The sequence below is a fragment of the Brachypodium distachyon genome, chromosome 3, assembly GCF_000005505.3.
Source record: "Brachypodium distachyon strain Bd21 chromosome 3, Brachypodium_distachyon_v3.0, whole genome shotgun sequence".
Classification (NCBI taxonomy): Eukaryota; Viridiplantae; Streptophyta; class Magnoliopsida; order Poales; family Poaceae; genus Brachypodium; species Brachypodium distachyon.
The window spans coordinates 38,980,097-39,003,076 of NC_016133.3; the positions used below are offsets into that span (position 1 = coordinate 38,980,097).

The 22,980-nt window shown below is 47.0% G+C and overlaps 1 protein-coding gene across 1 annotated transcript; it reads left to right on the top strand.

The window, feature by feature from the left end:
- The first annotated feature begins 14,255 nt into the window (after window positions 1-14,255).
- On the top strand, window positions 14,256-19,451 carry LOC100832790 (cinnamoyl-CoA reductase 1). The gene is made up of 5 exons (XM_003574488.4): window positions 14,256-14,585; window positions 14,695-14,849; window positions 15,008-15,196; window positions 16,549-16,901; window positions 19,045-19,451. The coding sequence occupies exons 1-5, from the start codon at window positions 14,417-14,419 to the stop codon at window positions 19,262-19,264; spliced, it is 1,086 nt and encodes a 361-aa protein (XP_003574536.1). The 5' UTR covers window positions 14,256-14,416; the 3' UTR covers window positions 19,265-19,451.
- The last annotated feature ends 3,529 nt before the right edge of the window (window positions 19,452-22,980 follow it).

A 22,980-nucleotide genomic window follows, 5' to 3' on the forward strand; every position in this document is an offset into this window, starting at 1 on the left:
AACTTCGCCTAAACGCGACCAACTTAAATATGTGCTGCAAATTCATTTTGCGGCATCCAACAACGTCGCCGAGTATGAGGCACTCGTGCACGGACTAAAGATGGCAAAAGAGATTGGAGTTCGTCGAATTTAATGCTTTGGTGACTTGGACTTGATAGTCCAGCAAGTTTCCGGCAATTGGGATGCATTGGATGCCAATATGGCACTATACCGGTCCCATGTTCAGAAAATCAGTGGTCACTTCGAAGGGTGCGAATTCCACCATATAACGCGGGCGGAGAACGAGGCAGCCGACACATTGTCAAAACTCGGCTCAACGCGACAAGTTATCTCGGCTGGTGTGGCATTGGAGCATTTACGCAAACCATCTATCAAGCCATCACCAGAATCAGAGTCAATCTTTATCCCAGCAAACTCAGAAGCTGGCGTCACCCCAATGGATATTGACAGTGGCAGCGGTTCCAGTAACCCGGGGACTGAGCGCCTTAACTCGGCAGAAGCATTGACGATTGAGCCAATGGAGATAGATGAACCAGACGAGGCGGTTTTTGCTACCCGTCCCGTGCCGGCTTGGGCACAACCGATAATGTCTTACCTCAAAGATGAGAATCTCCCGGAAGAGAAAGTGTCGGCAAGGCAAATTCAGAGAAGGGCAAAGGCATACACCATCATCAATGGCGAACTATACAAGAGAAGTGTTACTAATGTCTTGCAGCGATGCGTCGAGCCGGCAGAGGGGCAAGAGATACTTCGAGATATTCATCAGGGAGAATGTGGTCACCATGCATCCTCAAGGACATTAGTAGGCAAGGCATTCCGGCACGGTTTCTACTGGCCGAGTGCGCTGCAGGAAGCAAAAGACATGGTCCAGAAATGCAATGGCTGCCAGAGATATGCGAGCAAGATTCACATGCCGGCATCCGAGCTCAAAACTATTCCAATCACTTGGCCATTTGCTGTTTGGTGTTTGAACATGATGGGACCTTTCAAGCGAGCGCGAGGAGGCATGACGCATATCTTGGTCATGGTTGACAAGTTCACCAAATGGATCGAAGTAAAGCCGATATGAAAGTGTGACGGCAAAACTGCAGTATCATTCTTGAAAGACATCATCTTGAGATATGGTTACCCGCACGGTATCATCACGGATAATGGAACGAACTTCGTGGAAGGACCTTTCGCGAGATTTTGCGCGGAAAAGAAAATTCGGCTAGACATTGCCTCCGTGGCGCATCCTCAGTCCAACGGACAAGTTGAGAGAGCAAACGGCATGGTTCTAGCCGGCGTAAAACCTCGGTTGATTGAGCCACTGGAACGCACTCCAGGATGCTCGTTAGATGAACTCCTAGCTGTGCTATGAAGTCTCAGGACAACTCCAAATCGCTCTACCGGCTACACGCCATTTTTCCTCGTATACGGGGCGGAAGCGGTCTTACCAACCGACATTGAACATGACTCTCCGCGAGTGACCATGTATACGGAGGCCGAGATAAAAGAGGCCCGAGAAAATGATGTCGACCTGCTAGAAGAAGCAAGGGAATTGGCTCTATCTCGGTCGGCCATCTATCATAAACACCTAAAGCGTTATCACAGTCGGAGGGTAAACCCGCGGGTATTCCGGGAAGGAGACCTCGTGCTCCGACTTGTGCAGCGCACAGCCGGCATGCATAAACTGTCACCCCCATGGGAAGGACCCTTTATTATGAGCAAAACGCTACACAACGATTCCTACTATCTTATAGATGCGCAGGATCCCAAAGCAAACAGGATGGACAGGTCAGGCGAGGAGACCAAGAGGCCATGGAATGTAGCTTTGCTTCGTCCGTTCTATACTTGAGAGATGAGTATTTGTATCGTTTTTTCCTTATGTTGAATGTTTCGAGACAATGCAATTACCCGCCGGGTTCTCAAAAAGAACTCGGGGACTTCCATGCTATTTAAGTGCTGTATTGCAATTACCATTTGGTATGTCAGCATGACTTAGTTGTGTAATCTTATGTCGGTTTAGTACTGTGTCGGTATTGAAAATCCCCTCTATGACTTCGCTGTTGTCTGCAACCAGGCTTCATGCAAGTTAGAGATTGGGAACGAGATAACTAAACACATGAAAGATGATTGCGGAAACAGACAAAGAAGCGAGCCAAGATGCGCGTTGTTTCACTTAACTCGGCATTTCATTCCGGTTTTGGGTATTTCCAAGCGAGTTTGTCGAGTTTAACTTTTTTTGAAAGGGTTGTTCTATGACTTCGCGATTCATATGTTGAACACCGACAAGGCAGACAAAAGAACCGAAGTCATAAAATTTCACCAACAGAAAAAATAGACTCGGGAACTCGGTAATTAAAAACTTAAATAAATTAAAAGTATGGTGTCTCACAAACAAAAGTGTTTTAAACCGGTTACATATGCACCCGGCATCCCGGGGGTCTGACAATCTTAATGTATTTTTTCCGACATATCTACGAAGAGACAGAAGGATTGGCGGTGCCGGAACTCGGCGCATCCGTTGAAGTGGAAGCTGATTCGACGATAATCTCTTTGCCGACTGCCTCCTCGTCTTCTTCCTCGGCCATCTCTGCCTCTGCTTCGGATACCGGGCCCTCCACAAATTTATGCACATCGACATATTGGATGAAGGAGTAGGCCCGCTCCTGGAGCTTCGCGATCAGCTCAGGGTCCGAGAGATAAAGGGAGCCGACACGCATTGACTGCAGCACGTCGAGGTTGATGCCATCGTAGCAAGAAAGTACAAACGCCAAGGCCTCGTCGGCGCCGACACGAGCGGCCGACTCCCACCACTCATTAAGACGATCCTCCACCTCCAGAAGGCGCGTTGCCAATTCTGGGATGCCGGTCGGAGCTTCTTCTCCCGACCACAAGGCTCGAAAAGCTCAGATGCCGGCATTGAGCATATTCACCCCGAACGACCTCAAAGGCTTAACCCGGCTTGCAATGCTGACCAAGTAATCCACCAAGTCATATTCGAAGGGTACTGCCCCGGCTGGATCCCTCTTTTTACGGGCCTTGATCACGACAGCTTGGGCAGTCTCAACAGATTGTGGGAAAAATTCTGACAAAGGCAAAAGGATAGTAATGAGTCTCGGCACCCTATTGCTATTATTTGGACAAATGATCAGATGAAGAGATTTGCACCAGGGCAACTTACTAGTCAGCATTGTGTCGATCTTGATGAGTTCATGCCGGCACACCTTGAGCAGGCGGGTTTTCTCGGTCTTGTCTTCCTCGGTAGCAGTGGCGCTGGTCTCGACCTCGGTGACAAGATCCTTGCATTTCTGCACTTCGCCTTTCAGGCGGATCTTTTCGTCGGCTTGGGTAGAGAGCGCCGAGGTAAGTTGACCTACCTTGGTTTTGTGCGCCTCCGCCTGCGCTTCGAGCTGCGCCTTCAGCCGGGCCACTTCGTCCCGGTGCTGCTCTGCTAGCCGAGTCTTCTCATCTGTTTAGCAGACGTGTATTACAGAAGCTGGAGTTTAAAATGGATGAAACCTGGGATAAGGATAAGATGATACCTTGAACCTCAGCAACGCGCTTCAAGAGTTTCGACACTTGAGCGTTATCCCCGGCTGTGAACAAGAGCACGTGTCAGTTTTCACAGTGCATTAATACTCGGACGAAGTTTTTATGACGGTAAAAATGTACTTACTCTGGCTCTGGCGATCGGCTACCAAAGCCTTGTGCTCCGCCGCCAGCTTCTTATATTTTGCTAGCAGCGCCTTGAAGGCGGCGGTGCGCTTATTCATGCAGGCCTGCAAAAACAGTGATCCACAGGTAAGTCTATTGCAGTGAGAGGTCAACAACGATTACCTTCAGGCCGACTGTTCTAAGTTCGGCCTGAATCTCAGGGAATAAGTGTTTGAAGTTTTTAAACTTCAGGCCGACTATTCTAAACCCAGCCTGAATCTCGGGGAATAAGTGTTTGAAGTTTTTAAGCTTCAGGCCGCCTATTCTAAACCCAGCCCGAATCTCGGGGAATAAGTGTTTGAAGTTTTTAAGCTTCAGGCCGACTATTCTAAACCTGGCCTGAATCTCGGGGAATGAGTGTTTGAAGTTTTCTGAGATAAGCTTCAGGCCGACTATTTCTTACTCGCCCTAAACCTCGGGGACTAGGAGTATGGGTACTAGAGTTAGGAGTACAAATCTTTAAAGGAATTTTTCATTCCTCTGCAGCTCGGCTAGACTCTAATAAGGCGACCCTTGTCTTGAACATTCGGGCCGCCACGGACTCTGGAGTCGCCGCTGGCGCGGGTCTCACCAGAGGGCTCTGCCGCGCTGTCTGGAGGGTGCTGGAAGTCACTTCGTAACCGTCAACACTGTTCTAGTCCATTACGAACTGGCCCAGTGACCCCCAGCTATGCCCGCTGGTCGTCCTGAGGGGAATTCCTTGGTTGCCCCGGGCAGGCTGTGAGCTGGAGGAACTCGGAGGCGCTTGTTCCGCCAGGATAGCGGAGCTCCTAGCTCTCTTAGCTTGTGCAGTCGCAAGTTGAGTAGCTTGCGGCTGCGGCGGTGATGATGGCGGTGTCGGAGTCGTCTGTGGTCCTTGGGGTTCTTGGGGCCCCGTTGTCGGTTGCTGCGGGGTCCCTGTGACAAGCGGCTCCGTTTGTGTCTCGGTTGCCGCCGAGGAAGGAGCAGCCTCGACTGCCAAAGTCCCGGCTGCGGACGTCCCGGCTTGGGCGACGATCGAAGCGTCGATGCTCGGGCCGACATCCCGGACGGGGGATGTTGAATCTGCAGCAGTCTCGGTCTCACCCGTGACCTGAGTTGCAGGCTCGGCACGGGGAGATGGAGCCGCCGGAATCTCAGACGCAATGCACGTCTGAGATTGTGTGGCTGTCAGAGCCTCCCTGCAGGAATGAAAGTTAGTTATTTTTATGAGAGTTAAGAAGAAAACTGATATGAAGGGTTGGGATGTTGTAAGCCTTACCCAACGACCATGGGTTTCGGCCTTGGTCCACGAGAGGCAACCTTCTTTCGCTTCGTGGTTCGCGGAAGATCCTTCTCGGCTCCGCGTTTTTCACGGGCCGGCGCAGAAGCCGCGGTTGGACCCGACGCCCCAGCAGCGGCGGGCTCATCCGAGTCGACTGTTTCCGGGTTAATGCAGACGTAAGCATCTTGATGATAAGTGTCATAGTAACTATGAGAAGATGTCGGGAGATGTTACCTTCGACGCGACGAGGGCCGGCATGAGCGATCGGCATGTGATCCTCTGAGTCTGGATCTTCATGATCGATCGTCCGGCGTTAGCTCCCGAAGCGCTTGTCAGGGGAATTCCCGTCCTCCTTGTGCTGAAGGGTGAACCTCTGCACAAAAGAATTAAGTTGCACCGAGATGAGTCTTTGTCAAGGGATAGCCGACATAACCGTATGTCGGATGAGAACAGAAAATACATATAAACAAAAACTTACCGGGGGCGGACGGTGCTTCCGGCTGTATGCCGGCATACCCCAGTCCCAGCGCTTCGGCATACTGGTCTTCGCAATTGCCTTAACCCGGCGCCGGACTTCAACCTGGTCAAGCCGGACGGTTGACACCTGGTTCGGGTCGAACTGACCACCGTAGAAGCACATCTTGTGTGTCTGGCGTTGGAGCGGGCACAGCCTCCGGTACACGAAGGTGGCCAGCAAGTCATATCGACCGTCATCCCTTCTGCCTTGAGCTCAAGGAGGCCGGCGTGAATCTCGTTGATCTCAGGAAGCGTGTCCTTCGGGTCATACTTCCAATTCTTCTTCTGCCCCGGACGGCCGACTACGAATCCCGGCAACTTGATCTTGTCGGTGTCAGAGGAGTTCTTGACATAGAAAAAAGTCTTGAGCCATTTTTTTACAGGACTCAAGACCTTGGATCCTAGGGAAGGCCGAACCCCGACGGGGTATGACGGTGGCGGCGGCGCACTGGGTCATAGGCTTGGCGGCGCCGGGATTGTCCTTGTCGGGAAGAACTTGGGGCCGAAACATGAAGTATTTGGCCCACAAGTCGGTGGAAGGCCAGAGGCCGAGATAGGCCTCACAGCAAGTAACAAACGCCGAGAGAGTGAGGATGGCGTTTGCCGGAAGGTGGTGCGATTGGAGGCCAAAGAAGTCTAGAAATTTCCTAGTGAAATCGTTGGCCGGGAGAGCAAAACCTCATTCAAAGTGAGCGAGGAAAACAACGTGCTCACCAGATTCGGGTGCCGGCACTATCTCGTCGCCGGGGATCCGACACTCCACATCTTCTGGAACACGGCGGGACCGCCGGAGCCACTCAATGTCCGCCGGGGAGACGTTAGAGCCCTCCCAGCCAGCTCGCTCTGAGCCCATCTCCTCCTCAGGGTGTTGGGTAGCAGGGTCGACAGCGGCGGCGTCGCGGGAGGAAGAAGCCATAGATTGGAAAACTAGATCTAGGGTTTGCTTCTCCGGTGAGAAGGTGCTGGTGCAAGGCTCGAGCGAGCAAGAAAAGCGGCGGCGGAGAGCTAAGCGAGCGTGCGCACGAGGATGCGGCGGCAAGCTCGGTTGTTGGGAGTCAGGAAATGCGGCGGCGGAAGAGCTCGGAGTTCACGGTAATGGCGAAGTGCGCGAGGTGCAGAGGAGCAGAGGAGAGCGAGAAGAATGGGGGAGTGCGAAGGGTTTTCACCCTCGCCCCCTCCCCCTATTTATACTTGCAAGGCACTAATGGGGCGTGGATCTTCCGCGCCCATGACCCCTGTGGCCAACGGAAAGGCCGCGCACGACTGTGGGGGCAATCAACCCCATTAACGCGCACGCGCTCGGTTACCGCACGGCGTGGCGCAGAAAATCCCGTCAAATCCAGGAGGATAAAGATCCGCGTGGGAACCGAAATTCCCCTCTTAAATGGCATGTCGGCTTTACTGGCCGATGGGATGACATGCTCGCCTCAAAAAGCGCGCCGACAGTACTTCGGGTCTTATCTTCCCGTTGCTTAAGCAGAGCCCAGAGCACGAGCGGCAGGTGGCACCAGTGTCGGCAGAAGCGAGTTTTCCACTGTCGGTCACGGAGGAGAAAGGAACTCGGGTTGTCTCGGCATCCTTTTCGGCTAAGTCCTGATAAGCCTTGGTGGTTCGTGCGTGGGAAGCCGTCGTGGCCCGACATCCTTCCCTGCCGGACCGCAACAGCTTCGGTGACTAGTGTTGGGGGGATGACCCCGGGTAGGGTCAGGACGGCACACATTGGCCGAGATAACGAAAGCAAAGCCCGCACATGCATGTACGCCGGCATCCTTAAGCCCAACTAGTGCTAAGCCGGCACACTAAGTGTATGTCGGCATGACTATCTTGTCTTGTATGATTGCAAGATAAGGACGGATACTCTGATCTCGGCTATCGCCAAGATGCCTCAACGGTCTCATCCTTACCTCCTGACGCAAAGTAAAGCAGCGCTATCTTTATCACGGAAAAGCAATCGCTGCTTACGTTGTGGTGCCAGGCGACCGTGCAAAAGAAGCACCGAAAGAGAATCTCTGACGGAAGCCGGCAGATGACTGTTGTACTTGTTGCAGAGCGCCAGGGAAAATAAAGTTGTCTTGTCCCCTGCGGTGCCACCCGGAGGGAACCAAGGCGCGTGCTCGGCGGAGCCCAAAGAAGATAACGTTAGGTTCTGACCCGCATGTCAGTGTGACATAGGCGGTCCATAAATAGAGCACTACCCCTCTCATGAGAGGGGGTGATCACTTAGACATCTAGGGTTCTCCTTCTTCTTGTTCTTCCTCAAGAATACAGCTCAAGGAGCGTCATTGTAGATCTCGGTATCTCGGCTAATACAGTAAACAGGAGTAGGAGTGTTACCACGACAAGAAGGCTCCGAACCTGGGTAAATATGTGTGTGCTTGTGTGCTTGCGCGTGTTTCTCTTCACGTCCTTCCTCCTCCGAATCCTTCTTTGTCCATCGGACCCAACATAAGCCATCCTATAGCATCTGCCATGACACCACCACGACATAAATTGTTGTCGAAATGTTACATGTATCTAGACGCTTTTAAAAAATAGATACATTCATTTTTGAGCAAATTTAAGTCAAGAGGAAGTACATATTTGGACAAATTTGAGTCACTTAATATGAGACGAGTGAGCAAGCGTGGTTGATTTAGTATTGACATGGAGTTATTTTCTTCGACAAGTTTCCTGTCGAGATCATTTCCCTTGTCACTGCCCAAAACTGGTCTCAGTGAACATACTTACCGACTCGAAACTTTATCGGAGTGCCGCTTCCGTAGAAAATGGTCTCGAATCGTGCCAGAAGTCATTCATCCCACTGCACGCTTGGCCAATTTTGTCCTGGCTTCAGAACGGCCTAGAACGTTCTACCTTGATCCATTCCACCCCCTAAATCATCTTGATCAAGAACGTGCAACGTCTCCTGTTGTCTTTTTTTTTCTGAGAGAGAGATAACGTCTCCTGTTGTCGACGCGATGCACATAAAGCATTCCAGAACTTCCACTCAGCACCTCACAAGTCACAAAATGGTCCATGCATGCTTGTATGCTTTTTCAAGAACAAGAACCGAGACAGCCGAATCAAGAACCCACGTGTCATCCTAGCATGATCTGTCCGAAAAACGTTTTTTTCTCCTACTTACCAGCAGATAACAAACTCATCGCGATCAGCAAAGCAGAAAAAGCAAGTAGGGAACAAACGAAAAGCAACGACAGTAGCATCGAACATGAGCGAACGCTAGCTGCTGCCAAAGCGATCGATGCCCCCCTATCCACTGTGCAACTTTGGACTCTCGATATGGTGTGTGTGCTCGGTGCATTGTGGAATAATTAAAAGGCATATTGATGTGTTGTAGTGTAGGAGTGGCATTTGGCAACCCATCATATCTCCTGGACGGCTGGACTTGGACTGCATGCCACCGCCGGTCTTGGGCGGCCGTCTTTGATCATGTCCAAATTCCGATGGTTGTTGCCTTTGTCCGTGCGTGCTCTCCGTCGGTACAGTATCTTGAATGCTTGGAAGTGAGTGGATCCTATACTGTCTTTGGCTCTTTGCATGGGCCGTTAACGGCAAAAACTAAGGAGCTAGCACAGCAGCATCTATGAAGAAGAAAATGATTGGAGCATCGTACGTGTTTCTTTATTTGTAGAAACAATCTCCTATACCAAAAGATATGTCTATTGAAGCATTTGTTTCTTTATTTGTAGAAACTAATTCTCTTATACCAAAAGATGTGTCTAGTGTAATACTCGATCCTATCCAATATCAAGTCTTTATTTGGATAAGATCTTATTAGAAGCGTAAATTGCACTAGTACAGATAAGCAACGAATGACTCTGGTTTTTTTTTAATATCATCGTCTACCAATATCAAGTGAAAAATATTTGATTCAAAAGTCAAAACCGAAAGCGTCTAAATAGATGTTTTTGGCTTATAAACCCAGAGTCAAAAACCACATTTAAATCTAATCAAATAGAGCCATATATAAGATTAGATTCGACATACCATGCCATTCTAGTCTTACATTTTTCCCACCTATAGGATTCTAGAATCATGTATTCCAAAGACGCAAGAGACCTCACGGCCGTCGTAGCTCTTTTAACTACAGTACTGCGTAGTTGGTAGTGATGCGATCATTTGCAACTAAGCAAACTTGATAACTACAGATATCGTCCAATAATTGGACAAGTTGGCCAATCACCGGGAAAAGATATGCAAGTATAAAATACGATCATCATCTGCCAGCAGTGTAGTACTTAGACCCTACCTGCCTACCACAGAGATTATGGGAAGATCCTTGTGCGTCCAGATGCCCATTCCCAATTTATCCCGGTGCTTCTTTTTTTGGACGGGTCCCAAACTCCCAATCTATCACAGTGCTAATGCAGCACGTTCCTGCTCGGAGCACCCCGGAATCACGTTTCTTGACTTGTTTTGCGCGTCGTGTGTGCGCGCATTTCGTTGGAATTTTCGACGTGCAGTTTCCAGCTCTCGGGGTCAGGAGAACCGATGCTGACATGTGTAGGGCGTTGTCGTCGTCGGGACTTTGGAAGGAAAGATAGCCGGCATGCATGAACCAGTAGCTGGCTTTACTTTTCAAGGCGTGAGATGAAGTGAACTACTGCGTGCGTAGACGGTGTGTCGCGTTTTGTGTCTGATGAGTAGTTAATAATTTTAGTGTCCGGTCGATCGATCGATTGCTGTTACTTGTTACCTGTGGGGGAAAAGGATGGTGCAGAGATGAAATCGTCGAGCTTCAAACGCAATCCTGGTGAGTATTACGCGTGTCCTTTTACAGATTGCTATACATATAGGCGATCCAATTAAGAACCTGCAGCGCGTTCTTCAGTTCTTCTGGACATATGATACACTTGCGAGCTTCTAGATAGATAATCCTGGTGAGTAGCATTATTTTGAAGTCATGGACACCAACTGAGAGCCTTGAACACGAGATGATCGATAACTCGAACTCTGAACCCGGCCGCAAAGATGCAAGCATCGCTGTCAGTAGAATAGTCGCCCGGTCGTCAATGTACTCACTAGCTAGCACGTTTATTTTCGTCTCCGGCGGCCACAAACTGACACACGATGGGCAGTGTCCAAACGAGACCAGACCTGGCACGCTAGTACGTGTACTCCGTATTACTCATGTCTGGAGTGTTGTACACACGTCCGTACGAGCCGTTGGGTTTAGTTCTTCCACATACAGCGGTGTGTTAGACGTACGTCAAGTGGGTTGGCTGAACAGAGAAAAGAAGCGAGGAAGAGGCCGGGAGAGACAGGTAAAACCGGGCCGGGAGACCGAGTCCAAGGCCGACGTCGACGCCCCGACACCTCTGACTCCAGCTACCGCAAAGCAGTGGCAGCTGGGCACCGCTCAAGTCAGTCTGAAGTAAACACACACGCACACAAGGCTGGCCCCTGCGCGCCCACGGCGGCACGAGAGCACGAGACCCACCCCACGCCATGGCGCACAACGGGGCCTTTATTTCTTTCCGTTTTGCGATGCCGCTGGCTCGGCCGAAGCTTTAACTGACAGAATCATGGAGCAAAGCAGGGGGGCGAGTGCCCTGTCACGCGCGCGACCACGATGCGGCCGGCCGGCGCAATGGCGGGGGCCTCGGGTTCGGTCTGTCCTCCTGTACGTGATCCGCCTTTTCTTTGTGTGCCTTTTGGCCCTTTAGCTCCGGGCCTTGCGTTCAAGTGTGTGATCCATAATCTTCGTGTACTACGTGTTGACACCAACGCAGGCAGACGGTTCCAGCTCGTACGATCCACCACGCATTCCCGGGCTCATGATGCGGCCAAAGTCCATGGGGGCAGGGCATGCATAGCACCATCTGTGGTCGAGATGCGCTGGCAAATTAAAGCGTCTTCTTTTTTCTGCCACTAATCAAAAGCTTGTTTTTGCCCGGAGCTAACTGGGCGGGCCATCAGCCCATGACTGAGTGATCGATTTATCTGGATCTGCAATTTAACTTCTCTCTATTGAGAAGAAAGTAGTGATGTTGTAATAAGTGCGTTTTTCACCGATCTATCAATTTTTTGTTCTTTCGACAAAAGTAATGGTGCTGGTCCTAACATAGCTATGGTTTAAAGGTTAGGCTGCATTTGGGTAGCTCGATGGCCTTGTTTCGATCCTCATGGCCGACTCATGTACACAAAGTTTTTTTTCTTTAGAATCAGGCTTGGTGCACCCACCAATTTAACTTGTCTAAAGATTGTTTACATCCCTAACCCGTGCAGAGGCCATTAGAAGGGAAATTCTCAACAAAAAGAAAACACAGCTGTAAAAAATCATGGATAAAATATGTTGGTTTCACTCGGTTCGCCCCTCCCCCCCAAATTCCATTAGGCTTTCTTCTAATTTCTTCTAGTCGCTCTAGCCTATCTAGTCTTCTCTCTTCTTGATGTTCTCCTTCTGTACTCGTCTTGTTTTTTTTCTGCGCGAAAGCGTTTCTGTAAATTCCAGCTCTTAATTAATTGAATCGGCACTGTCGTTTTTGTCAAAAAAATTCATAAATACGTCTTAACAAAGGAAGACGGTCGACCTTTTGTGAGGAAGAAAGTGCTTGGCCCTCCGTCTCGACTTATGCTCAATTTCCCCTTTCTAAACTTATTTTATAATATGATGTAAAGTATATACACAAAAATAGAGAAAAATTGGTTGTAAAATGAGCAAAAACAGGCAGGACAAATATGGATCCACCGCAATACCAGATCCTTAGTGAAACCTTCTTGTGTCCAATAAGTCAAGGAAGTGAGGAACTTATAGCGATCCACATTCAATGGTAAGACTGTCTATTAAGATTAGTCGACAACCACTAAAAAGTTGTTCAAACTCGGTAGATTTCCTCTAAATAAAGATAATCAAAACGTCAAAGAATATTCATCCATGGAAGCATGGTACTCTTGTTGGGTGGAGTAGTTTATATGTTTTTGGAAACGGAGCTACTCCCCATTTTGCCTGGCTACCATGGGACAAAACCTACAACACGCCGTCCTGCCCAAAAGTTCGAAAGTCACAAGATCCCATAATTAACCAGACAACAAACGCCCCACCCAGATGAAATATTGCCAGACAGACTAAGGAATCAAGTCAGTACCAGGGAAATGCCCAACACCATCCCAAACTTCTTTGGCAAGCGTACATTCAGAGAACAGGTGCTGCATAGTTTCTTTTTTGTGGCAGAAATAACATTTCAGGCTCCCAGGCCATTGGTGGCCTCTTGATCATACTCTTGAGTATTATCTTTGGTTAAAATTGAACTGAGGAAAATAGCCTCTTGATCATATTATCTTTGGTTAAAATTGAATTCAGGAAAATCTGCCATAAGAAGATTTTGGTTTTCATAGAAAGTTTAGCTCTCCAGATGAAAGAATAGTCAGGTCCCACAATACTACCACACAGATGCCTGCACATAGAGTTTACTGAAAATTGCTTTCTAGTGGTCCATTTCCATGTGAACACACCAGGTTCCTCGTTGAGTAGTTTATATGCAGATGTCGCTCTATCGTTTTTGGGTAAACTTAAAAAAAATATGAACTTGAAAGGGAGGGAGGGTAATGTATGTTCGTACCTACTCCGTACTACATCACAAGCACTACATATTGCTCATCTGAGTAAGCAAAAACATGCAAGTTTCTCGCCCTTATTTTACTTGTTTTTTGTTTTCAGGCTTCAAGGAGAGCTACCTTTTAGCCTTTTGATCAAGTTGTAAACCACCTTCATGGGACACCCTAAGTACGTCTAGTATAACAATTAAACACCTAACACTACAAAGTCCACTCATTCACTGCTCCCCTCACCCCTAGCCCTTCTCCTTCTGTCAGTGACGCCACCGGGCCGGCCGGCCTGGGGTTGTTCATCTACCTCAAATGAGGAAAATAAATAAATAAAGAAATGCACATGTATTTCATAGTAGTATTTCCAAGGGTAACTTAACGATGGCCAGGACATCAGGATAGCTCTCTTTGAAGTATTTTCCTTTCAAGTTGCGCCGGCCAATCAGCAGTCTCCTGACGTGTATGTTGAGAAGAGGACTCGCATCGCACAGAGCTCATGCTGACGTATGAAATGATGAGACGCGCCCTTCATGCAAACCATGTGCACAGCTTGCTTACTGCTCCTTCCGATTCTAAATTTTTGTCGTTGAACTAAAACCACGAGAAGAATTTAGGATCGGAGGGAGCACATCGATCCGTCAGTCGCAACCACTCAGCGGAAAATGTCAGCTTACCGTGTTTGCCTGTTGATCCTCCTCTCTTAATGCACTGTCCCGTTAATCCAGGGCCTCAAAACGGAAGCGGAACACTTTCTCCCAAGACCTACAACCCGTGCTAATTTCCTCCGGTAGGTCCTAGCTTGCGATTCACGACCTCGCGCCACTAACTGCCATATGGTCTAATTTGCCTTCCGTTTCCAGGAACCTGCCAGTATTAATTAGCAGCGATTGTCTCAGGTCCTAAATTTCCAGCACACACCACGCCCGATTAAGCAGGCTGTTAAAGACACGGCACTGATGATTGACAGGACCAAGCTGCTACTACTACTACGTCGTATAGTACGTACAAAGACTCTAGCATGACGCAATGTATGGATCATGGGTCGGTTTTTCACTGGCCTAGCTAAGCGCGCGCTGGTGCGCGGTTACAGGTAGAGTCGAGTCGAGGTGAAAAAGGTGTTAACCTCACCTACCTCCCGGTCGCCGTCGAGCCGAGATGGCCCCACTGCACCCGCACGGCGCGCCTCTGGAAATCCCTTTCTCTTTTCTTCTCCTTCTCGGCATCGCCCGGCTCTATAAATTCCTTGCCACTCGAACCAACAACGCCCAGGCAGGCTTCCCCCCCCGGAGAATCCTACCAAACGTTACCAACTCGGAGCTCTCTACAAACCCTTCTTCAGTAGTGCTCTCTGCTTTTAAGAGAGCGTTAGTGGCCGATCGAAGTGAACACAGCCCATTTTATATCATCAAGATGACCGTGGTCGATGTCGTCGCTGCCGCCGGCGGTGCCGAGGCCGGGAACGGGAGCGGCAACGGGCAGACGGTGTGCGTGACGGGCGCGGGCGGGTACATCGCGTCGTGGCTCGTCAAGCTGCTGCTGGAGCAGGGGTACACTGTCAAGGGCACCGTGAGGAACCCAGGTACACGCAGCTGGCTACAATTACTAGTAATTGATTCTTATTTTATTTCATTTTTATGAATTAGTTAGATGGTGACCGAGCGCATCGCGTGCATGTGTTGTGTTTGCAGATGACCCGAAGAACGCGCACCTGAGGGCGCTGGACGGCGCGGCGGAGCGGCTGATCCTCTGCAAGGCCGACCTCCTCGACGCCGACGCCATCCGCCACGCCGTCCACGGCTGCCACGGCGTCTTCCACACCGCGTCACCCGTCACCGACGACCCCGTACGCCACAATCGTTCCCCGCTTTGTATATACTCTCTCCGTTCCATATTAATTGGCACGAATTTAGTACGGCTGATATGGAGCGGAGGGAGTACTATCGATCTCTGCTAGGATCTCATTCCACTGTGGAGACGCTGACGACATTGTATGTTATGCAGGAGCAAATGGTGGAGCCGGCGGTGCGGGGCACGGAGTACGTGATAGACGCGGCGGTGGAGGCTGGCACGGTGCGGCGGATGGTGCTGACGTCGTCCATCGGCGCCGTCACCATGGACCCCAACCGCGGGCCCGACGTGGTCGTCGACGAGTCCTGCTGGAGCGACCTCGACTTCTGCAAGAAAACTAGAGTGGGTGTCTTGCCTTTTTCTCTTCCTAGCTACTCCCTCCGTTTCATAGACGTTGACACGACTTCAAATCAGAGCTGGTTCAAATCCGGAGATAGTAGCTACTGGAGCCAGCAGCAACCTTTTCCTCTCTCGGCACCAGTTATATATAGTTCAGTTTCGTTTTCCTTGATCTACGCTGGAGTAGCTTTCACAGTAGAAAGGAAAACTAAAGGCATGATGCGGTTTAAGGTGAATTATTGCCACTACCAACCCTAAAAAGGTGTACGCTCGATCGGCTTTTCAGGCGACCAGCAACGTGCTCCGCGTTCGTGCCTGTGAGCCTGTCGACCCAGGCACTGCTAGATTCAAATCAGGACGGGGGCTTAATTTGTAGCACTAGCCACTAGGAGTAGTGCCCAGATAGCTAGCGATGTGTGCACGGTACCAGCTCAGAGAAAAACATGATTAATTAAAATTAGAGGTTTCAAAGGCATGGTAGAGTTTCGGTTTGCCCGGAGACCATGCCGAAAATGGACGCATGACATGCAGGAGGCGATGGAGCCTGGTTTACAGTTATTACTACTACTGATCGATTGAGATAGTTCCGTGCTAGTATATCTCAAATCCAAGTCATGACGTACTACAAATGTCTAACTACGACGTACACACCAGAAGAAGTTATATAGTTCCTTCCTTAAAAGAAAACGTTATATAGTAGTACTACTAACAATTTGACTCGTAGTGCACCAGAATTGTATTCCAGAGTTGTGGACAAAACTAACAATTTGACTCGTCCGCTGTAAGCTACTAGCTAGTGGCACGCGGTCTGTCCTTGCTTTGCGTAGACGGTCTCGCCATGTCTGGATCTCTAGTAGCTCGCCAGAGGCGCCGTTCAACGAAAGCATGCATGCATACATGTTGGTCACGACTCACGAGCTTCAAGACTAGCTATGCTTCCTTTTGGGCGGCTCTTGAAGACTATCTAGGTCATCATATATCGGCCATCATCATGTTCAAACGTACACAAAGTTCGGTCATGTCCAGATAAATCTAAATTTTAAAAAATTTGAGACATCTTTTGTTGGACGGAGCGAGTACTATGCGACAGTTTTGGTTAATTAATTAATGAAAGTGTCTTTTTTTTAGTTAACTCGAAAATAGTTATTTCTCGTTTAACAATCAGTCATTCGGCTAAAGATTTCTCATTCTTTGTACTTCCATAAATTTTGTACGAATATTAGTGATTGAAACAGGGATGCTTCGTACCATCGACTTTGACATTAGTTATTTCTCAGTCCCATTAGAAACATCAAAACCGTTGATTAAACAATTTAGTAACTCATACTATGCATTGGGATTGAAACGAAATCCAGAACTGGTACTGCTACGGGAAGGCGGTGGCGGAGCAGGCGGCGTGGGAGGCGGCGCGGCAGCGCGGGGTGGACCTGGTGGTGGTGAACCCGGTGCTGGTGATCGGCCCGCTGCTGCAGCCGACGGTGAACGCCAGCATCGCCCACATCCTCAAGTACCTCGACGGCTCCGCCTCCAAGTTCGCCAACGCCGTCCAGGCCTACGTCGACGTCCGCGACGTCGCCGACGCCCACCTCCGCGCCTTCGAGAACCCGCTCGCCTCCGGCCGCCTCCTCTGCGCCGAGCGCGTGCTCCACCGCGAGGACGTCGTCCGCATCCTCTCCAAGCTCTTCCCCGAGTACCCCGTCCCCACAAGGTAATTCATTCAATCATCTACCCGTTTTAGTTAACTATAAACCTATGATATACTCTTCGTTTTCAAAATATAGGATGTAAATTTTTTGTTGAAGGTCATTTTTTTTTTGAAAAATTTGATCAATTTTATAGAAAATATATATCAGCATGTACAGTGTCAAACCAAAATAATATGAATATATTTCACGACGAATCTAACGATCTTCGTTTGGCAGCGTAGATAATATGAAAATATCAACAGCTCCTGATTTTAATTGATTACTTCTAAATTACGTTGAAATGCTAGTGATACTAACAAGGTGAACATTAAGGGCACGTTAATTGGTGTGCCTGACTGTCCGGGCACTGCGCTGTCCGACTGTCCCGGTCGAGTGCAGTTAACTTGTGCATTCACTCGCTGGTCTGCTGCAGCTAGCTTTGGCAGTGAGCCTTAAGCAATTGATATCATGACAAACAAGGAGTAGCTAGGTAGGTGGTAGTGGTATCGATCCAGTAATTAAGTAGGTGGATCACATCGTTGAGGTAGGTAAGGACGGATATACTGTAACAGTGAGCTAAATAGCTAATATGAGTGGTCAAACAGTTCACCATCCACAGATAGCTAGTTGGCCTCCCCTCAGCCGGCTTCAGGTGAACAAACCAGCTCCCTGCAGATGACTCTGCTACGTACGTACCTTGAGCTACCTACACAAGCTAGGGACACACACATAAACACAAGGCTAGTCAGACCTCAAGTCCAAACCAACACATATTGGTGAGAACATCACATCAAGCTAGAGATATTGTCAGAGTGTTGTGAGAGCTACTCTAGCTATCTGTCCCCAACTGAAAAACTATTCGTGTGCGCAGTACTTACGTAGTGCTACGTAAAACTGATATATGCAGCAGTTGTGCATATGTAGCTGTCGAGGGAAGGAGTAGGTGAGATAAACTGATGGACATATATTCCCCTGCAAGCTAGCCACAGCCTCGTGGCCTCTTCTGCTAGGATTTTAGCAGAATCTACATCAGCGACTTGCCGTCCGTGGGGTTTGCACTCGACGGGTAGCTGTCCGCACGGTAGAAATGCGTTAACATCAGACTAAGGAAGAAGAAGAAGAAGAAGAAAGCTGCGTGTGAGATACTGTAACGGCGAAATCCCAGATGGCATTTGTCCAGTCTATTTTGCGCTCCCTGGCTGGTATCACTTTGACCAGTTCGTGTACGGCTGATATGGAAGTGTGATCGGTCACCTATGCATGTGGAAACCGCTCCGAGGTCACCTAGTTTTCCTTGAGCAGTGACATATGCAGTAAACCCTTTATAACTTGCTTGGATTGGAGGAGAGTTTTGGTACTTAGTTGAGCTACGTACCAAAGCTCCCTGATAAAAGTAGAGTACCTCTCACCCAAACAACCCATTAGTCTCAGCGCAGTTGGCCCTTCGAGTATGAGTTGTACTGAATTTACTAGGTCCTAGTAAACGTGTTGGACTGCTAAGGCTGACTATTAAACGTCAAGCTGCAATCGTGAGAAAGCAGAGCAACATCGCAAGCAATCATTTCTGGCAAGTATGGAGAAATTGCACACCATATGCTCCTGCATTTCAATCAAAAGATGGAGAAAGAGGAAGACTGATTCAAAGATAGGAAAATGCCAATTTACCATACTTTGTTGTATTGTTTGTTGGTGTCCACAACTGGAACGCGGAGAATATTCAATCGACTTCCTGTGTGTCTTCCGTCGTTATAGCGGACAACTGACCCGTCTGTTTATACCTTTCATCGGAGTATCTGGGCCTGAAATTTGTCTCGTGTTTAGTCAAGGTTATTGTGAGGTTCATGTGACACCTCTCGTTTCAAAGATACTCCTACCTCGTAGAACGCATTGTTGTCCTTTGATGTCGCACTCTTTACCAAACATGCCCTTGATGAGAACCACATGCATCTAGCAAATGCTGTCACCAGTCCTACATTATGTCAAATGAAGGGATCTCAGCTTTCTTCCCAAGTGACTCCTCATGTTTACACTTGAAGTAAAGGTTTCTTCTACTAAAAGATCTCAGGATAACACAAACCAATGTAGTAGTTTCAATAGGTGGTTCTTTTCAATGAGGAAACTGTTACTGACATTCTGACAATATGTTTCATTCGGTGGTGTCATCAGGTGCTCTGACGAGATAAACCCAAGGAAGCAACCATACAAGATGTCGAACCAGAAGCTCCGGGACCTCGGGCTCGAGTTCCGGCCAGTGAGCCAGTCGCTTTATGAGACAGTGAAGAGCCTCCAGGAGAAGGGCCATCTGCCTGTGCTCAGCGAGCAGACGGAGGCGGACAAGGAAGTCCCCGCCGAGGAGTTGCAGGGTGGCGTAACCATCCGAGCATGAGGGGAAGAAGAAATCACCAAGAAACAGCAAGCGATGGACGTCCAATCTAAGTCATGTAATACCGTGTCTTTTCATGTGAACCAAAAGTGACCGAATAAATATAGAAACGGTTGCTAATGTTCAGAAGTGGATTTTGTGCTATCTGCACGAAAATTGGTTGCAAGTCTGCCCGCATCCTCATACACAATTACACGGAGAAATTAGAGAAGTAGCATTAGGTTATAAAATAAATGGTCTGCTCTACTTTTGCTGATGCACGAACAACTTTATAAAACATGATCGTGACAGTATAATCATAATACGGTAAAGGATCATCACAATTGGCAAGAGATGATGACAGTTGGCAGATAACAGGATCATGGAATTAAAGGAAGTGGCAAAAGAGCACTTGATAAAGAGACTGAAACTGTTAAACATAAGAGTTGGTGATAAAGCAATGCATCTGGAGTGCAACATAACACCACCCCTGACTTTTTTGAACTTAAGTAATGAGGTCAGTGAAGAACAAGCAAATCTTCAAGACTCGATTAGAATCAACAATGGTACGAAATGGAGAGGTGGCCCCTCTTTATCAAGAGAGACAACGGTAAATCTTACCCGGCTGAACCCAACACAATACATGGCAAGTTGGCGACAAAATGTCGTCATCTAATCTGGTCCAGAATAGACACAACACACTATAAGAGATAATGGGATATACATGGAACACAGCATATGAGATGCCAACCTCTTACAGAGGAATATAAAATCATGTGATGTTAATTATATATGTATTAACTAATAAAATGGGAACAAAAGCCATGCTGGAAGATCAGATGATCCCTCAAACAACAACCGCTACATATGCAAGCACTACTGCCATGCCCTCCTTTTTTAGGTGAATATGATATGGTGAATGCGAATTAACAGAAGGCCACAAAAGGCTCCAAACAGCACAGGCATGCCCAAAGAATCTCCTATCAAGATCCAATGAAGACTAAGATGGAACTTTGATATGTCATAAAGTGGTCAATTTATAAATCGCAATGTATGTCCATAAAGATGCCGAGGAAACCCCAAAATGGCAAAATGACCAGTCTTTTGATAAATTAAGTACTCCCTCCGATCCTAAATTGTTGTCGAAATATTACATGTATCTAGACGCCTTTTAAGAATAGATACATCCATATTTGGGCAAATTTGAGTCAAGAATTTAGGATCAGAGGGAGTAGCTCGTTAGATAAATGTAAAATGTACACTGAGTACTTCAGTTCAGAATTTGCTCCAGTATACACACAAAAATCAATTGCACAAAGCCTCTAACACAATGACCGAAAGGAAAAAGGTACTACCTCCGTTCCATAATTCTTGTCGAAATATTACATGTATCTAGACATTTTTTACGAATAGATACATCTATTTTTGAACAAATTTGAGACAAGAATTATGGAAGAGAGGGAGTACTAATGTTTTTAAACAGCTTATATAAAAAGCCATAAGTTAAAAACGAGTTGACTGAACTTATCACAGTTCATGTTTGGTAGCCTTGTTGTGTCAAAATTCCTGCTAAGTTTCTGATGCAAGAGCAGCTTTATAAACACTAGCTTGCACCCTTACTTGAGTATGCAAGTATAATCACAACACTGTACAAGATACTCACAACTTGCATGAAACAATGACAGTTCACATTCAAAAGGATCACAAGTTTAAGTTCAAGCAACAAGGTCAAGTGATAAATAAAAAGGAACAGGCACAGCAAACATCACTTAATAAAGAGGCTAAAACTGTAAAGCAAGAGTTTGTGAAAAAGAAAGAGCAGTATAAAGCAAGAAATCTGAAGTGAGAGGATGAGGTGTGATATTAAACACAGTGGTACCACATCATTCTCATAAGACACCAACAAACCTTACCCACCTAACCCCAGACAGAATGTGATAACAACATGTCATCATCAAGCCTGGTCCAGCGTCAACACATACCGACCTTAAGAGATTAACACAGATGCCAACCTAGATCATGGTCCTAGGTATGACATAAAAAATGGCAGAAAACTTAGACCAAATTGAACCAAGTATTTTTTTTAACTGTGAAAGTCAAGACTTTTTTCAAAAACTGAGCATTAATCTTCATGCTGCAAACATAGCTTAAGCTTAAATCTATAGCAGGTTCTAAACTCAGGCTCAATTCCCTCCACATATCTTATCTTTAATCACTTTTACTCAAGGAAATTTGATTAAATTTTCATAAGGATCACAAAATATCTCTATGAAAGCTTGATATCTGCATCTCATATTATTGCTGTTTCGCTAAACTATTTGAAGACCCATTCGGTTAGTCCAGTCCCATTTTCTTATCTTCTAAATCTACCGGCACCTCCCATCCCAGATTTTTTTTAGGTGAATATGATGCGGTAAATGACACTATGACATTGAAATTACTTCAAGATAACAGATAAGACAACCATTATTAAAACAGTGCACATGACACTTTATGCTGATCAAGTCACGGAGAAACCCATTCATATAACTGCTTGAATACAAGAAACTTTTTTAATCTCTGTCTAGCAAAGTTTAAAAGGTTTAGTCCTGACATTCTACTTATTATATATTCTTCTCTACTTATTTGGTGATGTATGGGGACAAATAGCGCTCACAATTATTGCATACGCATTTTAAATCCAATATACATCTACTTGTAGCGACAAACATTTACTCTTTGCAGATCAATACATAAATTATTATGTTTACCTATATGGTTATCCCCACGTAAAAAGGTGATTATCTATAAATATGTTAAATGGATGCAAAGAAAAACAATCATCCAATTCTGACAAAACCACACACAAAACTACCTAGAGAAAGGTCCAAAGGAGACCCAAAGAAAACTCAGACTGCTAAATCTTTTAAAGACTCGCATGGCAAAATTAACAAAAGGTCATAGGGAGCCCCAATTAGTCCAGATATGCTCAAATTATCTCCTCACAAGGTTCACTGAAGATGAAGGTTAGAACTTTGATGGGTCAAGTGTTTCATTTGCAATTTTGCAAATCTGTACAAAGAACCAGATACAACACCCCCAAAAAGCTTTGATCCATTGAATAGCTAGCTAGAAGCAGCTACAGAGGTAAAATCTACATTGACTCACTGAGTTTTTCAGTTACAAGTAGAGTGGTAATTAGATGGTCATTTCATTTCACATATGCGCGCACCACACACACACACACACTCAATAAGAAACAATATCTTTCACCTATAGTTTATTTGTAAAGGTTAGTTACTGAGGTATCAGTTCAGCAATACTGAAACTGGGATGAACCAACCATGCACTCCATATAGTAATAATGCAGTCACTGATAATTTACCTACTGATACAACCAGAATCTAGACGTCACACTTAGGATGTTGGAATCCACAACTTGCAGGTTCATATTATGGAGAACTAAAAAATATCAATTAATAATGTTATGGACGTGGATGATGAGCCATCAGAGTTCATAATATTCTAATCAAACAGTTTCCACTTTTCAAATAAGATGATAAAGAAAGAAGAACTAGGAGAATATTACATTGGAGAAGGAAATTAGCTCTAGCATCCAAAAGCCGCATAAATAGGAAAATGCCATCATTTGTCGGTGACACATTGGGTGGTATTTCCATTTCTATGTTCTTAGCGATGGTACTGTTGAGGAACCAAGTGTTGGAAACTTGCTATTATGGTACTCTAAATGGCACATGCGT

What these genes read in the sequence shown, in the direction of transcription:
- LOC100832790 (XM_003574488.4), top strand. Translation starts at nt 14,417, where the DNA reads ATGACCGTGGTCGATGTCGTCGCTGCCGCCGGCGGTGCCGAGGCCGGG. An exon ending in GGGCACCGTGAGGAACCCAG is followed by an intron (nt 14,586 to 14,694) that starts GTACACGCAGCT and finishes TTGTGTTTGCAG; the next exon opens with ATGACCCGAAGAACGCGCAC. An exon ending in GAGTACCCCGTCCCCACAAG is followed by an intron (nt 16,902 to 19,044) that starts GTAATTCATTCA and finishes TGGTGTCATCAG; the next exon opens with GTGCTCTGACGAGATAAACC.